Source organism: Lynx canadensis, chromosome D2 (genome assembly GCF_007474595.2).
Source record: "Lynx canadensis isolate LIC74 chromosome D2, mLynCan4.pri.v2, whole genome shotgun sequence".
NCBI classification, from domain to species: Eukaryota; Metazoa; Chordata; class Mammalia; order Carnivora; family Felidae; genus Lynx; species Lynx canadensis.
Window position 1 is genome coordinate 34827167 of NC_044313.2, and position 18494 is coordinate 34845660.

Below are 18494 nucleotides of genomic sequence, written 5' to 3' on the forward strand. Positions count from 1 at the left end.
CGTTTAGAAATTAGAAATAGATGAGATCTAACTTTAAATATGTCTGGGGCTGTGGAAGTGGGTAGAGAGCAAAAGGCACAGTAAACATTTTCAGTCTCCTGTTAAATAGTCTGTGAAACCCTTAAAGAGATGTGAGAAAAAAGACTGCAAAAGGTCATTGGAGTAAAAGATTATTTGCATTAAAAATTTCCTCTTGGTATGGGAATTTGGAAATGACCTGTTTGGGAATTTGATTTTGCAAACATGCAGTTTAGGTCTTTACACGGCTAGATAAAAATCCATACTCTTTCAGGGGAAGTTCTGGTTGTAGTTCTTTAACACCAACTGCTTGTTTTTCTGCTCTGTGCCTGTTTTTTTTTCTCACTATGCATCCTTTGCTCAGGTGTGTCCTTCCTTTTGTTTGGCATGCTTCCACTTACCTCCTCTCTTTTCCCTTCTCCCCTCCTAGATAGACTTGGGTGCCCATTTCTTGGCTCCCATAGTACCCCAGGAACAACCTTGTCACCACACTTTAAAGCTGATGACCTGTTTTCTTATGACTAGTCTGGGTTCCTTCAGAAAGCCCTTGGGCTTTGGGGTACTGGTTGTTAGAGCTAACATACATGATGTAGTGTCTGCACCTAAATAGGCCTCCTTAAATGTTCGTGTGGCTGTAGGGGAGCTGGGGTGGACACAGGACTGGGTGAGTTGAGTTTTAATTGTAACTTTTTGCTGTATGATCTTGGACAAGTGATTTAAGTTCCCTGAGCTTCAGTTTCCTTTTAAGTAAGATGAGTGGACTGGTCCACCTAGGGATCTTGTTCAAATACCGATTCTGGCTCAGTGGGTCTCTGGTGGTTTCTGATGTTTTGCATTAACAAGCTCTCAGGAAGAACCGGTGCTGCTAGGCCATGAACTACAAAGGACCAGATAACATGTAATGGTTCTTCCAGCTTTTACCTATTGTGATTTTAGTCATTGTTTTAAATTCTGAGCAAAATTACAAAAGATGCTGTAGTTATTAAATCTCTCTCCAGTTTATTAGAATGCTGCACACTGACAATGTTGTGCCTTATGAAGTTTCCAATGTATGATAATGTCACTAAAATTGAAAGTAATTTTATTGCTCCTAAGATTTTGACTTAGGTTAAAAATATCAAGTGTCTGGGAAAGCATTTGAGTTAGCACTAGCCTGTCATCTGAAAGTCAGAATTACTCGTGAAGGCTTTATGCTAATGAGGGAGCTGGGATGTGATCTCATGAATATAAATACAGAGACAGGCAAGCTGTTGATGAATTCATCATCAGAGGAGTTCCCGATCATTTCCTTCAGTTCTCCAGAAGGTGAGAATCAAATTGTTGTGGGACGTGCCGATAGATATGCTGTAGGAGTCCAGACTATGCCTACTGAATATGGGTTGCTGGGGATGGATCTTGTTTGAAAATGTTGCTACTGTTTCTTTTGGCTTTTACTTCCTCAAAAAATCATGATATTTGATTTGGTAACAGTGCCAGCATAGAAATTTATAGTTGTCTTTGATCTCTGGTTCAAATGTCTAAAAGTAGTTGGAGTAATTTTTATATTTGACCTAGAGAATAAATCCATCTCTTTGCTCTCAACCATACTAGGGATATCAATCAGGCATGGCTTCAGTATCTAAATAAGTTCTGTACATGCCTGTGAGGAACTCGATGGTACATACTTTTTTCCTCAAAAAAAAAAAAAAAAGGAAATCTGGACAAGGGAAATTGAGCCCTGAAAAAAGGTACAGAATGTAGCCTGTAGTCGAGGGTGGTTATCTTACTTCTGATGGATTTTTCACCTCCCACAGAAAAAGACAACTTGTCCTACCAAAGTGAGATGTATTTCATCTCCTCATCACAGCTGTGGGTTGGACAGACTTTTTAGAGCTCCATCATCATCATCATCATCACATTTTAGTCATATGTGGCCCTAGCTTCCCCTAGGTCAGACTAACTGGGGCAAGCACTGGAGGGGAAGCTAGGTGAACACAATGGCAATGGAATCAATAAATAGCCTTTGGGTTTTGCTCCCACTTAGTGAAATCCCAAACCCTCCCTCCCTCTAGTAGATAGAGCCTTACGGGAGGGAGCAGAGGCTATTCTCTGTGGTGCACACTAAGCTTTCTTACTGTCTGCTGCTCTTCTTGGGAGTCTTAATGGAGGCTGTCTCATGCCTTATTTAATCTTAACCCAAATTAAAGTCTTCGAAATCAGCTCTGTACTAAGACGTTTGTTGCAGTTCAAACATATTGTCCTTTGGGAAGTACCTTAACCAGGATTATTATTCTCGTGTCCCTCTTTGAAGGCTTAGGTGGAACATTTTCTGTTACCCTGAGATTCTTTTAACCATAAAACACCTTTTTTAATACTTAGCACTCAGATATTTTCATCTGTCTTTGACATAAGTGGCTTATGGCTAATGAAGTAGAAAAGAGTAGTTAATAATACTTTATAGTGTCCAGATTACTCTTAAAATTTCCAGTTAGTGACCTTATATCCCCAAAAATGTTAGTATTATTTTTATGCTCTGTTTTTCAAGAACTTTTTTTTTTTACTGTAAATAAAGCAAGACTGTTAGCACTATCTGTGTAAAGTACTATGTGATTATTATTATTATTTTTTAAAGTAATTTCTACACCCAACGTGGGGCTCAAACTTACAACCCTGAAATCAAGGGTTGGTAGGGGTGCCTGGGTGGCTCAGTCGGTTGAGCGTCCGACGTCGGCTCAGGTCATGATCTTGCGATCCGTGGGTTCGAGCCCCGCATCGGGCTGTGTGCTGACAGCTCGGAGCCTGGAGCCTGCTTTGGATTTTGTGTCTCCCTCTCTCTCTGCCCCTCCCCACTTATTCTCTCTCTCTCTCTCTCCCTCTCTCTCTCTCTCTCTCTGTCAAAAATAAATGTTAAAAAAAATTAAAATTAAAAAGAAAAAGTCGGTATGCTCTTCTGAGCCAGCCATAGTACCCAAGTACTATGTGATTTTTAACCAGTATTATACATTTAGTATGGCCTATAGTATTGATTTTTAAAATTTCAAATAGTCTTCTTAAAGGGGATCTAGGGGACAATCTTAATAGGAACAAACCTCTTTGGTTTATCAATTGTTACCCAGGAGAATAGTTAGATAATTTCAGAGAGGAAGGTATTCTGCTAAAAGCAAACTGGATTTTTCCCTTCCTTAGTTTCCAGATATTTTAATGCGCAAAAAAATTCTTGAAAATAATTGAATGCCTACTTATGCCCCTTCTGATTTACCTTTAAATCTGGATGTCTATCTGTCTTTAAGAAGCAGTCAGATCTACTTCTTTTGTCTTCCAGGTAAAAAGAAAATATGCTAGCATAGGGTCATTTTTCCTCTGTAGTCTCGGATGTTTGGGGCTTTACCCGATTAGTTTATTGGCCTACCAATAATAACAGGATGATTTTTGTCTCTTAAATGATCCCCAACATAGACACAAATAGCATCTACTCTTAGTCTCAAAAACATGCATATTTCAGATTCTGGAAAATCCCTTCTACACTAATACCAAACACTCCCACAGAATTCTGTGTGCTAATAGCACATCCTGTAACTCAGCTTTCCTAGAGAGGGAAGGAGAGGACTATCAGAGGATGGGAAGTCCTTTGTAAGAGAACTTATCTTGCATTGTTAACATCACTGGACTGCAGGGGCGCCTGGGTGGCGCAGTTGGTTAAGCGTCCGACTTCAGCCAGGTCACGATCTCGCGGTCCGTGAGTTCGAGCCCCGCGTCAGGCTCTGGACTGATGGCTCAGAGCCTGGAGCCTGTTTCAGATTCTGTGTCTCCCTCTCTCTCTGCCCCTCGCCCGTTCATGTTCTGTCTCTCTCTGTCCCAAAAATAAATAAACGTTGAAAAAAAAATTAAAAAAAAAAAAGAAAAGATCACTGGACTGTTGTTGCTCTGGCATTCAATTCTTCACCATATTATAAAAATTACTTGGGTCCTTCCCACTTTTTGTTTGTAGTTTTGTTTTTTCTCTGCTTTCTTTTTTAAAAACATTTTTTATTGTTTATCTTAGAGAGAGCATGCGCTGCCAGTGGGGGAGGGGCAGAGAGAGAGGGAGATCCAGAATCCGAAGCAGGCTCCAGGCTCTAAGCTGTCAGCACAGAGCCTGATGCGGAGCTCTGACTCAAAAACCACAAGATCATGACCTGAGCTGAAGTTGGATGCTTAACCAACTGAGCCACCCGGGTGCCCCTTTTTTGCCATCTTCATAGTGAAGCCTATATCTCTTATTTTGTATAGGACTTTACAGGACTTTTTTTTCTCATTGGGGATTGCCCCCTATGTTCTGAGCATGTGCATATCAGACCCATGAATTCTAGATCTGCCGTATCTTTGAATGTCATCAGGTTGAGCAATGTTTTTGGTTGATCCAGTAATAATCCTTACACAACCTCTCATCTTACTTTAGCAAATATTTCCAAAACATGTGGGAAAGCAGTTATTGGTAATTAAAACTCTGTTCTAGGTCAGCATACTGACCAGCTCATCGCCCAACCTATCCTGTCTCAAATCCCCATCCAAGTGCTCTCCTAGATCAAATATGACTCCACAAAAACAATATTGTTAGTATTTCTCTAACAAAACAATGAGGGGTAAAAGGGAGGAGAGGAATGATTATCCCCAGTAGATAAGCTATAAAAAAAAGTTTCCTCCAGATATATTTTTTTATCTGATGATGTATTATATGGGTTTGCTTGATATTATTCTGTATTCTTTTTTTTAACCTTTTTTTTTAAAAATGTTTACTTATTTTGAGAGTGCATGCATGCACATGCAACTGGGGAAGGGGCAGAGACAGAGAATCCCAAGCAGGCTTCATGCTATGAAGCACAGAGTTTGTTGTGGGGCTTGATCCCACAAACCGTGAGATCATGACCTTAGCCAAAATCAAGAATGGGATGCTTAAACCAACTGAGCCACCCAGGTGCCCCTATTCTTTATTCTTAAAAAAAGAAAAAGCTACAATGCAACAATTACTAATGTTTTATTTTCAGCTTCCAAGAAAAGACTTACAGCAAGATGAATAATCCAGCTATCAAGAGACTAGGAAATCACATTATCAAATCTCCTGAAGACAAGCGAGAATACCGTGGATTAGAGCTGGCCAATGGTATCAAAGTACTTCTTATCAGTGATCCGACCACGGATAAGTCATCGGCAGCACTTGATGTACACATAGGTACAATTTAAAATTGTGAATTAAGCTTTGTTCTGTTTTCTTGATCTAATGTTGACATTTATTAGAACTTGCCATGTGTGTGCAAATAAAGACCTCATGATTATCAGTTTGATGTACCTTACCTTGTACAATAGTCCAATTAGCAATCTACATTTGTCAAAATCAAATAATCTTACATTTATTTACCAAGTCATTTTGTTAGGTTCTCAGCTAAGGTGACTTAGCAGCAGGCAAATTAATTCCCATCCTTTACAGTAACAGTGATGATGCTTTTACTTTTGTACAGTTTTGGTATACTAGGAAATACCACATTTTCTAGATTCTTGTGTGGATATTTCCTCCATGTTTAATGTGGCCTTAATCAAGTAGATTCTTGTCTATACGTACATAAGTATTTTTCTTATTTTCCTCTCTGAAAAACTTTAACTCAATGACATTTTAAAATTGAGGAAATAAGGTAATAACCATCGAGTGTTGAACAAATAATTATTGCCAAGTACAACGTAGTGTGGTCTGCAAATATCATCTAATTTGTGTTCACACAACTCCCTAGATCATATATACGTATGTGTGTATATGTATATAAAGTGAGTCAAGATAAAGTATTGTGCTCAGAATTTCACAGTCAGCAGAGCTGGTAACCCTAAATCTATGTTCTTACCACTACATTGTATTATCTCCTGCAATAAAATGTAAGAACTAGGAGCTCTTGCTCTTATAAAACAATGAATTCAAGTCTTACCTTCCCTCCATTGTGATGTGTGAGAAAGGTAATGTCCAGAGAGGCTAAGTAATCTGCCCAAAGTTGCTAACTAATTAATATCACAAGCTGAGGCTGTAACCTAAACAGTACCATTTTAGAGCAGCCTGTGCTTAACTTTCTCTCATTGTATGGTTGGAGTTGTCATGTTAACAGAACTTGCAGATCATCTGCAAAACAAAAACAAAAAAAAACTTTTGTTGTATGTGTTTTTCTCTTGTCTTTCAGGTTCATTGTCAGATCCTCCAAATATTGCTGGCTTAAGTCATTTTTGTGAACATATGCTATTTTTGGGAACAAAGAAATACCCTAAAGAAAATGAATACAGCCAGTTTCTTAGTGAGCATGCAGGAAGTTCAAATGCCTTTACTAGTGGAGAACATACCAATTACTATTTTGATGTTTCCCATGAACATCTAGAAGGTGCCCTAGACAGGTAATGCTGATATCTTATAGATTATTCAACTTTGTGCACTTTATTACACTAATAGTAGTAATAATTATTATTTTTACAAAGATGTCTTCACAGCTTTGTAGCTTAACAAAAAGTATTTTAACCAGTATTTTTCAACGCGTTTTATAAAAAATAAAGAAAAGAAAATGAGTGATACTATTTATTTTGTGGTAGAGGAAAAATAATGGCATGACTTTAAACCAGTCTTCAGCCCTACACAGTATTTTATGGACTTATAAAATTCTCCCCAGCCCTTCCCATTCTAATTGGTATTATATCTGAAGCACGTGATGAAGAATAAACTGTTACAGTGTCATGGATTTCTTTTCAAATATGCTCCTATTCCAGAATGTAGAACTTAAACATTCTGTTCTCCTTTAGTTACTCTAGTCTATGCTTAGTGGATATAGAATTTTTTTTTAATTGAAGTATAATTGACATTATATCAGTTTCAGATGTATACCATGATGATTTAGTATTTGTATACATTGCAAAATGATCCCCACTGTGTAAGTCTAGTTACCATATGTCATCATACAAAGTTACAAAAATTTTTTTCTCTTACTATGAAAACTTTTAACATTTACTCTTTTGCAACTTTTGAGTATGCAATACAATATTATTCGCTATAGTTACCATGGTGTACATTATATTCCTGTGACTTAATATTTTATAACTGGAAGTGTGTATCTTTTGACTCCTTTCACCGAACCCCCAAACCTCCTTTCTTCTGACAACCATCAGTCTGTTCTCTGTGTCTGTGACTTTTGTTTCTTACATTCCACGTATATGTGAGATCATACGGTATTTGTCTTTCTCTGACTTATTTCACTTAGTATAATAGCCCCTAGGTCCATCCATCTTGTTGTAAATGGTAAGATTTCATTTTTTTTTAATGACTGAGTAGTATTCCATTGCATATATGTACTATATCTTCTTTATCCATTTATCCATCCATGGACATTTAGGTTGTTTCCATATCTTGGCTATTATAAATAATGCCACAGTGAACATAAGGATGCGTAAATCTTTTCAAATTAGTGTTTTTTGTTTCTTGGTTTTTTGGGGGTAAATACCCAGAAGTGGAATTGCTGAATCACATGGTCATTCTATTGTTAACTTTTTGAGAAACCTCCATACTGTTTTCCACAGTGGCTACACTAGTTTACATTCCCACTGACACAAGGGCTCCCTTCTCTCCACATCCTTGGTCAACACTTGTTATTTCTTGCCTTTTTGATAATAGCCATTCTGACTGGTGTGAGGTGATGTCTCATTGTGGTGACACAAAATGTTTTGACCTGCTGTTTTCAACCCTGGGGACATTTTGTGAAAGTATTTCCTGGAGCAACCTCCATTAGGTCAATTTAATTTCTTAGTTTTCTACACAGCTAACAGTTTCTAATTTTTTGTCATATTAGTGATTTGATTAATTATCCAAAGTAATTTTTCCTTGGTAACTTTTTACAGTTTTCTATATTGCCAAGAAGGTGTAATTCTGCAGCTTTTTTATGGGTCTATAATTAACGTTGACTTAGCAGTTTTAGTGATAGCTTTATTTGCTTATATTGATAATCGTCATTACATATTTTTTGAAAACCTAATAGTTTGAATTTATTCCTTAGTGCAAAGAACATTAACAAGGCAGAGGCATGGGTTCAGGATACATGGCTAGGTCATAGTGGTCTGTTTCTTATTCTAGATTATGTTTCGGTCTTTAGGCAGCAGCTTTGAAGTGTAATCATCTTTTATATGTATTCCCAGAAGACTACCATTAATGAGTTCCCTGGGATCATACACTGAATTTAATTTCCTGCTTTACAAATGCTACAGCAGATGTTCATATAATCTCTGTATGATGGAGGATGTCTGTTACTTGACTCAGAGGGGGGAAAAAAAACCTCTTACATAAGAGCATGTTTTTAAAATATTGATTCTACTGTGTCATTATCATGATCCTTTACGTGGACCTATCCAGCTATGGTATGTAGCTATTAGGCGCTTTTACCAGCTTAAATGTATTGAGATAGGTAAAAGAGGTTACCTATCCATAAATAGCTGTTCCCGCGTACAGAGAGGTGGAGTTTCCCTTTGGATTGGTTTGTGTGAAGTGCTTAGCACAGTATCGTATTTACTGTGTGCATAAAATAAATATCAGGTAGTGATAACAGTCTCTTTGACAGCTGAACTGTGAAATACAGTTGCTGAGATGTCCATAGACTCAGGAGTCTCTTAAGGCCCCATTCAGACTCTGCTTGTGGCTTCATCTGAATTCTGGATCTTAATTTTTATAAAATGGAATCTAAAGTTTAAGATTTATTATATGAAATCATGCTTTAAATTGTAACCTGATATAGGAGAGTTAACTTACAACTAAAGTCATTTTAGTTAAACTTTAGTACTACTACTACTACTAAAGAATAACCTCAAGAAAAGCATTTGGTTACTTACGCCAGAGTTACATGACATGTTATTTGTTGAATCACTGCTTATTAAAATTTTAAAATTCTTTTAATATTTTATAAAAGCTCATAATTGTGTCTTAGTCAAACTACTGTGTCATAGATTTTTTTATTCCATCATTTTTTCCCCACTAATAAAGTTTGTTTGTTTTTCTCTAGAGGAAGAAAAAATATTCAAATAGAGCCTTTAAAAAGTAGGTCACTTAGTTTGTCCTAAAATGTCTGAGTCTTAAGTGCAGTTGCACCTCAGACTGTAAGTTTAAGATTTTTTTGCCCAAGAACTGTCACCTGCCTTTTCCTTTTTTGGAGAATTAGCAATATATAACAGGGATTTTCATGACTTGCCAAATTGCAAATCTTAAATAGATTGCTACTGTCTTTATAAGTCTGCCTTGACTTTTTGCTGTTGTGGTATTTTGATTTATAATAAGAAATCTATATTTGGTTTTTCTTCCTGTTCCTGGCCCATAGCTCCTAGAACCCATGGAATTTCCTAAGTGATGAGAGTATTATTATTATTATTTTTTTTTTAATTTTTTTTTCAACGTTTATTTATTTTTGGGACAGAGAGAGACAGAGCATGAACGGGGGAGGGGCTGAGAGAAAGGGAGACACAGAATCAGAAACAGGCTCCAGGTTCTGAGCCATCAGCCCAGAGCCTGACGCGGGGCTCGAACTCACGGACCGCGAGATCGTGACCTGGCTGAAGTCGGACGCTTAACTGACTGCGCCACCCAGGCGCCCCAGTGATGAGAGTATTAAAGGTGTCTTTTGGCATGTTAATAAGGTGACTTTGGGGAAGCCGGTAGGTAACCTGACAGTTTGTTTCCAGGGCAACCAGCCCTGCTATAGAAAGGTTGGAACTTTGTCTCCAATTCCCAGACCTTCCAAGTGGGGCTGGAGATTGAGTTCAGTTACCAGTAGCTTATGATTTAATCAATCATGCTTATGTAATGAAGTGTTCATAAAAACCCAAAAGGACAGGGTTTGTACAACTTCCAGGTTGGTGAAAGCATGGAGGTTTGGGGAGAGTAGCTTCTGTGCCTCTTCCCATGTACATCCCTGTGCATCCTTTCTATCTGGCCCTTCCTGAATTATTTCCTTTTATAATAAACTGGTGATCTAGTGAGTAAAATGTTTCTGTGAGTCAGGTGAGCTGTTGTAGCAAATTTATTGAACCAGAGGAGGTGATGGGAACCTCTGATCTGTAGCCACTTAGAAGCCCAAGTCCAGCCTCTGAAGTGTGTGTTGGGGTCGGGGGCAGTCTGGTAGATCTGAGTATATTTTCACTAATATCTCTGGGGTAGATCGACTTCTCTGAATTTATACATGTCCAATATTTTTCTTTTGTTACTTTTTTAAAACTTATTTTGCATTTCTTTTTCTTGGTTGCAATGGTAGTGTTTTTGGTTCTGTAGAATTCATACTTCCTGTCTGTTGAGTTTCAAATATATTTTTAAAGGCTACTCTTTTAAAATAACAGCTTTCACATTGTTAATTGTGTTTCCTACCCTTAGGTTTGCACAGTTTTTCCTGTGCCCCTTGTTTGATGAGAGTTGCAAAGACAGAGAGGTGAATGCAGTTGATTCAGAACATGAGAAGAATGTGATGAACGATGCCTGGAGACTCTTTCAGTTGGAAAAAGCTACAGGGAATCCCAAACATCCCTTCAGCAAATTTGGGACAGGTTTGTCAACGGCGGCTTTCATGCATTAGTTCTCTCTGACCTCATTTAAACCCCTGGCCTCTTTTTACAGTATTGTATTTTATAGTTCAGGTTAGAGGATTTTGGAACTCCCATTCCTATCTATGCTGTTCTTTATAAACTCCCAATCCTGAGGAAAGGTTGTTACATCATTGCTACTCCCTGTTATTTCTTACCATACCACTACACTTAGGTCGTCTGCTTGGTCTCTGTGTCAGCATTTATATTTGTGACTTGTGATCTGAGATGAGGCTGAAGCTTAGGTATGTGAGTTTCATGGAAAAAGTGATGGGTTATTAAGAAGAGTGATCAAATATGAAGCAAGTTTGTTGGATAACAAGGTATAGGATGGAATTCAGAGTTCAGAAACAGTAAGAATGAAGTGGTTATAATCCCTTTAACAGGTGACTAGCATTTTGGCTAGTAGTTCAAAAAGAAAGATGTCAAATAGGCTCTTGACAGTGGACTTCATACATAAAACTTGGGATGATATTCTTAAAATTGCAGTAGTAGTGACCTAAGCAATTATTTAGCCCTCCAGAGGGGTTACTCTGGCCCTCATTTAAAAAAAAATTATTTTTTATTTTTTAATGTTTATCTACTTTTGAGAGAGAGACAAGAGACAGAGTGCAAGTGGGGGAGGGGCAGAGAGAAAGGGAGACAGAATACGAAGCAGCTCCAGGCTCTGAGCTGTCAGCACAGAACCTGATGCGGGGCTTGAACTCACAAACTGTGAGATCATGACCTAAGCTGAAGTTGGTCGCTTAAGGGATTGAACCGCCCAGGTGCCCCGGCCCTCATTTAAACAGGGGTCTAAATGTTTAAGGAATAGAGCTGTTAAAGGTGTGAATAGATGTTAACTAGCATTTCAAAGAGAGAAGAGAATAGATCCTTGTATTCTGAAATCTACCTTCCAAAGAGAAGTGCTTTTTAAGTGCTCATTTCTAGGCTCCTTGAATCCTCTGGCTCCCATGACCTCCGCTTGTACTCCCTACACATGCCTACTGTCCTTCATGGGGCTGGCTGTGTGGGAGCTGGAAAGTTGAAGAGTTCTACATAGAGTGCTACAGTCTCCTGGAAGGAGACTAGGGGTGGGATGACAGGGAGTAGAATAAAATAAATGTGGAGATTCTTGACTTCATAATTGTACCCTTTTTCGTTATTCAGATTTTAATTAAAAAATACATATTTAGGGGTGTCTGGGTGACTCAGTTGGTTAAGTGTCCAACTCCAGGTTTTTGGCTCAGGTCATGATCTCACCGTTCATGGGTTCGAGTCCAGTGGCAGGCTCTGTGCTGACAGTGTGAAGCCTGCTTGGGATCCTCTCTCCTTCTCTCTCTGTCCCTCCCCCCCCCCCCCACACACACACATTCTCTCTCTCAAAATAAATAAATAAACATTAGGAAAGAAGTACATGTTTAATTTAAATATTTAAATAGTGCAAAAGTATTCAAGAAGCAAACACAAAAACTCTCTCTTTTCCTCATCTCCTGCCAATCCCACTCACCAGATGTAATCGTTGTTAACAGGTTGCTATGATTAAAATACTGCTTTGGGGATTATAAAATGGCATAAAAATAATAGATTGCTTAGTGTACTTACAAATTTATGCATATTATATAACTTAATTTGGAGAACGTTTTTTAAGACTATAAAGACAGCTTTCTTTCAGTTTGGATACCATTCCAATATATCCAACAGCAGCCAGGAAATTAGCATAGCATTGCAGAATTAAAAGGAGTTTTTTGTTTTTGTTTTTGTTTCTTTTTTTCAGTTTATTTATCTTTTTTTTTTTTTTTTTTTTACTAGTCTCTGCACCCTATGTGGGGCTCAGACTCATGACCCCAATATCAAGGGTCACATGCTCTTCCGACTGGGCCAGCCAGATGCCCCAAATTAGGAGTTTTTATACATTGTGATTAGAAACAATGATATTCTTTAGACTTCTAGTACTTGGCACTCAATATCGATGTCATTGTTAAGATGAATACTGTGGTCCCTAAAATGTCTATGTAATGCTGAGTTGTTTGAAAGGTAGCCTTTGTGGAGAACATCAGCATGCATGGCATGTCAAAAAGGGGAGGTGAGATTTATTTTTTAAAGTTTATTTATTTACTTTGGGAGGGTGAAAAGAGAGAGAATCCCAAGCAGGCCCCACACTGTTAGCGTGGAGCCCTGCGCAGGGCGCGAACCCATGAACCGTGAGATCATGACCTGGGTGGAAACCATGAGTCAGACTCTTAACACCCACTGAGCCACCCAGGCACCCTAAGAAGGGGATGTGAGTTTAAAAAAAACAAATTTCAAAATCATTACATCCAAATGGTAGTTGTCCTTTAAGTAGTCCCTCTGGTAGGTTAGATTACTTACACCAACAATGCTGCTATTGTGTAGAACGTGTTGGAGCTCCTCTTTGGGAGTTGCTTTCTTTTAAACAGCCTCACTGGTGACAAATTGTAATCAGCATAATCAGGAAGCAGCCACAGATCTTCCAAAAATAAATACAGTGAATAAGGTGGGTAATATTACTTCTGGTCACAAACAAGGAACAGCCTTAAAGTGTTCTAGAGGAAGGTTTTGGGAGGCATGGGCAAAGAGAAACATTGAATGGTCATATATGTATGGATGGATTCTGAGGGCAGGCTTGTTTTTATAAACCACTGACAAGGCCAACCAGTTAGTCAGCAAAGTATGAGGTAATAATATAAACAGCTAAAAGATGACTGAGCCAGACTCCATAGAAAAGTATAGAAAATGTGCAAATGCCAGGTTACCTTCTGATTTTAGAAGTATAAACTAACTTTAAACTTTTTGGAGGAGAGGTTCTGTCTGTTTTTAAGGTCACAGATATGTTTGAAAATATGATGGAAGCTGTATACCCTCACCCTGGAAATTATACATATAACATTTTACAGAAATGATCCTTGAAGAAGAATCCTTGTCAAAAATTCATACTTAATTTACTTCTGTTACTTTTGAGTGACTTAAGATGTTTCTGTGAATGTGGGTCATTTTCTCCATCAAGAGAGTATGACTTATGTTAATAATAATAATATTTAAAATATTAAAAATATATTTAAAACATTTTTAAAATAAAAGTATCAGGAAAAGCTGGGTATTTTTATTTATTTTATTTATTATTTTATTATTTTTTAATGTTTATTTATTTTTGAGAGAGAGAGCACGAGCAGGGAAGGGGCAGAGAGAGAGGAAGACACAGAATCTGAAGCAGGCTCCAGGCTCTGAGCTCTCAGCACAGAGCCTAAATTGGGGCTCGAACTCAGAAACTGCAAGATCATGACCTGAGCCAAAGTCGGATGCTTAACCAACTGAGCCACCCAGGTGCCACTATTTTTATTTTTTTTTAATGTTTTTATTATTATTATTTTTTTTTTTTTTTTGAGAGAGAGACAGAATGTGAGCTGGGGAGGGGCAGAGAGAAAGGGAGACACAGAATCTGAAGCAGGCTCCAGGCTCTGAGCTGTCAGCACAGAGCCCAAGGCAGGCCTCGAACCCACAAACTGTGAGATCATGACCTGAGCCAAAGTCGGATTCTTAACTGACTGAGCCACCCAGGCGCCCAAGCTGGCTGTTTTTAAATGAACAAAAGCCAAGCATTATTTATTTTTAAGAAAACCTTGCGATAAGATGTTTGTCCTTTCTAGTGGGTTTTTCATGCTTCAAAATAGTATAGATCAGTTGCTTTCAAACTTTTGTATACAACCCACTGTAAGAAGCACGTTTCACTTAGCAACTCAGAGCACATATACGTGTGTTTGTGTAAGCAGCTAAAACAAACATTTTTACCAAACAGTATCTGCCTAATATCTTGGTATACCTTGTTATATTCTGTTTCTTTAAAAAAATAAAATAAAATTCTGGTCTTTCAATACATTAAATTTATTTCATTACAATCAAATGGGTTCCAACCCACAGTGTAAATAGTCCATAGTGTTAGGCAGTCATTTTAGTAGGCTCAGAAAAGACATTTGATAAAACTCAGCACTCGTTCATGAACAAAAACAACAAAAAACTCTGGAGCTGATAAAAACCTGCATCAAACATGAAAATTATTGATGAGGTTTCAAAAGGATTTCCATTGAAAGGTGAAAACAAAACAGGAATACCCTGTAATAACTTTTTTATTCAGCTGTATCATTGCAGTAAAACAAGAGAAGGCAATGTGCTATATAAGAGGTAGAAAGGAAGCAAAAGAAAAAGAGGTAGAAAAGGAAGCAAAACTTATTCCTGAACACTGAGATAATTCACCCAGGTTGCGTAAAGACAAGAAACACCAAAATTGTATTTTTGTATCCATAGTAATTAATTTAGAAAAACATTACAGGGAAAAAAATTTCATTTACAGTATAAAAGTAGCTTTAAGGTGTTTAGAAATGAATCTAACAAGAGGTGTGAGAAATATATAGTGGATATAAAAGAATACCTGAGTAAATGGGGAGATAAACCATGTTCATGAATGGGTAACCTCAGTATCACACAAATGTAAGTTCACCCCAAATTTATCTAAATTCAATGCAGTGCCGATTGAAAGCCCTAGTTTTGTTTTGTTTGTTTGAAGAACCTGATAATCTGATTATAAAATTAATAAGAAAGAGTAAAGGGCCAAGAATAACTAAGATACTAAGAACAACAAAGAAGGGACTAATTCTCCCAGATACCAAGACTTCCTGTTCTAGTTGTTACAGTAGCAGAACTATTGCAAGAATACAGGAAGATAAGAGATTATGGACCCTAGAAACATAGCACACATACATAGAAATTTGACCTAAGACAGAGGTACATTACAAATAGATGAGGAGAGGAGAAACTAGTTATCTGTGTAGAAATAAGTAAAATTAGATGCTTATGTCATACCATGCATAAAAATAAATTCCAGGTCAATTAGACCTAATTATGGGAAGGAAACTTTACAACTTGTAGAAGAAAATACAGAATTTTTTCATCTTAAGGAAAGCATTCTTAAAAGAAAAAAAGAGATAAACTAAAAATCAGACTCTTAACTATAGAGGACAAACTGAAACTGATGGTTACCAAAAGAGAGGTGGGTAGAGGGATGGGTGAAATAGGTGAAGGGGATTAAGAGTACACTCACACGAACACTGAGTAAAGTATAGAATTGTTGAGTCACTGGATTGTACATCTGATACTAATATCACAAACCGTATCTTTTAGAGATAAAGATAAATCATAGGTTTAAAGATAAATTTGATTTCATCAAAATTTAAAATTTCTGTTCAATAGACATAAAAGCAAAAGATAATCCATACACTCATTGAAGGTATTTGCAAAGCATGTAACATAAAAAGTTGTATAAGTAAATAAGTAAAAGATAAAACAGCTCGTTAGAAAAAATAGGCAAAGGATATGAATATGGAGTTTACAGAAGAGGGTATTTGGGTAAACATAAAAAAGATGCTCAAATCATTAAAATCAGGGGGAAATTAAAATAAATAATTAAAAAATAAAAACACTGAGATACCATTTCACACCTATCCAGTTGGCGGCAGCAAAGTCAGGCAGAACTGAGGATTATGGTGAGGATGCAGGAAAACAGAAACTCATATGCTGTTGATGGGAAAATAAATTGGTTCATCCACCTTGTAAAACAATTTGGCAATATCTAATAAAGTGACGCCTACTCCCTTTGACCCAAGGAATTCATTTCTTCACAAGTACTCTAAAGAGAAACAACTTTAGTTATTGTGCACAGGGAACATACACAAGAATTCTCATGAAGCATTTTTTGAACTAGTGAAAAGTAGGAAATGACTTAAATGTCCAGCAACAGTTGAATAAATTAATACATTTTGGGCTATGCATACAGCAGAGTATTCTATAAAAGTTAAAATGAGTGAGCTAGAACTCATGTATGAAACCAGGTAAAGAGCAAAATATTTTGGGCAAAATGCAAGTTGCAGAATGTGTTTTGTGTGATAGCTTTCTATAAAATTTGAAGACAGGCAAACCAATACTGCATCTCGTAATGTCTGTATGTGTATATGATCTAGTATAAAATGTGCATGAGAATGCTTAAACACCAACTTCCCTTGAGTATGTCTGCGAGTGGGGAGACAGAGACAGGCAGGAGAGACTGTATCTCTAGGAGGAGAAAGATTTGTAACAAAATGTGGCAAAATGTGAAGCGTGGTAAAACTGGGTGGTGAGTACATAGGTGTACATGGTGTAAGTCTGTATGTTTAAACATTTATAAATATTCCACAGTTTTAAATTTTAAGGCTAAATGTGAAATATTTCTTTTACCCATTTATCACAAATGGAAAAACGAAAGGCTGAGAGGGTGACACTTTTCAGGATGAGCAGAAGAAGGCCTCCTTTTGTGTGTGTGGGGACTGTTTGTATGTTTACTACATAAGCACATCTGTGTCAAAAGATAGCTGCAGGTTACCTGTCTTGTTCTGGTAAGCGTTTGGTTTTGCAAACCTTTGTCTAACCAAGTGGGACAAGCCCTTAAATTACTATTCTTTTTCTTGTATCTTGGTTCGCATGCTGAGAGTTCTCACATTCTCAAACTGACATCTGGCAAGTATTTTTCTGTTTCAAGTTAGTTACTCTGTTTGAAAGTTGTTTTCCTAGATATTGTGTGTTAAATCTGTCTCCACACATGTCTTCATTGAATCCCTTTATGGCTCTCCTACCCTCAAACTTCAGCCAGGATTCCCACCTCTAACTAGTATATTCTAGGTGATTTAAAGTTTGGCCTCCTAAGTTGGGCAGCACTCTATTTAAATATTTGCTCTACCACTGGCTAGCTCAGGGACACTGAGCAAGTTGCTTAACTTCTGTAGGCCTCAGTTTCCTCCCATATCAGGTTGACATGAGAATTAAGTGAGGTTGTCCGTGTGAAGTGGTTGGAGAAAAGTCTGGGGTCTATAATAATGTTTAATAAGTTGGATTTTAAAAAATACTTTGCAAAAGGAAAAAGAAAAGAGAAAATCTTAGTTCTGGTTATTTTTTAGTGATCTGTTTCTCTAACCTAACACCACAGACATGATGGGAGCAGCTGGAAAGAAAATAAAAGAAGGAAGTCAAGTAGGTAGGGGAAACAACAGGCACTCCTTTATAAGTGGAATGAAAGGTGAAGTGGAAGGGCGTGTGGAAGAAGGGGGGTTTGTTACTTAGTTATTTACTATGTTTTGTAGTTTGTACTATAGGATAAGAATTTGAGCAGGGTCTTACAAGTTGGCCCAGATGAATCTTTCTCTCTTAGTTGACAAGTAATTCTTCTTTTAACCCTCCTACATGTAAAGTACATTAGAATATGCAAAGAAATGTAACCAGGATCTTTACATTCAAAGTGCTTATAGTTGTGTTGGAAAGTTAAGACACACCCAGGATTTCACTGGAGTATAACCTTGGGTTTAGTTTTCTGGGATCATTATCTCTTCTTTGTCCTCCTCCTCACTAATTTTTATTGACTGCTGTGCTAAGTAATTTACCTGGATTGTTTAATTTAATTCTTACAGTATTCCCAGTAGGTATATACCCTTATTATTTCCATTTTATAGATGAGTAAACTAAGACTTGAGAGAAGATAAATTGCTTGTGATCACTCAGCTTTAAGTGCTGGGGCATGCTCTAAACCCAGATCTGTTACTTTTAATCACTGTTCTATTCTGCCTGCTTAGGGTTGCCTGGAATTGAATTCTCCAGGACCTCAGAGGATATGCAAACTGAATTCTTCTGAAGGGTAGGTAGGATTTTCTTAAGCAGAAGAAAGGAAGAGCCGTTTAAGAGGAAAAGGAACTAATATTTATTGTATGAGTATTAAATGCCACACACTGAGTAGGTATTCTACCTAATATGATTTCACTTAATGTTTACCACAGTACTGAAATTTCATCATGCCCTGTGACAGATGTCGAAAT

At 37.4% G+C, this 18494-nt stretch overlaps 1 protein-coding gene across 2 annotated transcripts in view; it reads left to right on the plus strand.

Annotated features, from left to right (window-relative positions):
- IDE (insulin degrading enzyme) overlaps nucleotides 1-18494 on the plus strand; it is a 112531-nt gene that overhangs the window by 33320 nt on the left and 60717 nt on the right. For both annotated transcript variants that reach the window (XM_030335608.2, XM_030335609.1), the window contains exons 2-4: nucleotides 5022-5206; nucleotides 6195-6402; nucleotides 10400-10569. In XM_030335608.2, coding sequence (XP_030191468.1) covers nucleotides 5022-5206; nucleotides 6195-6402; nucleotides 10400-10569 — 563 coding nt within the window. The remainder of the gene's footprint in view (nucleotides 1-5021; nucleotides 5207-6194; nucleotides 6403-10399; nucleotides 10570-18494) is intronic.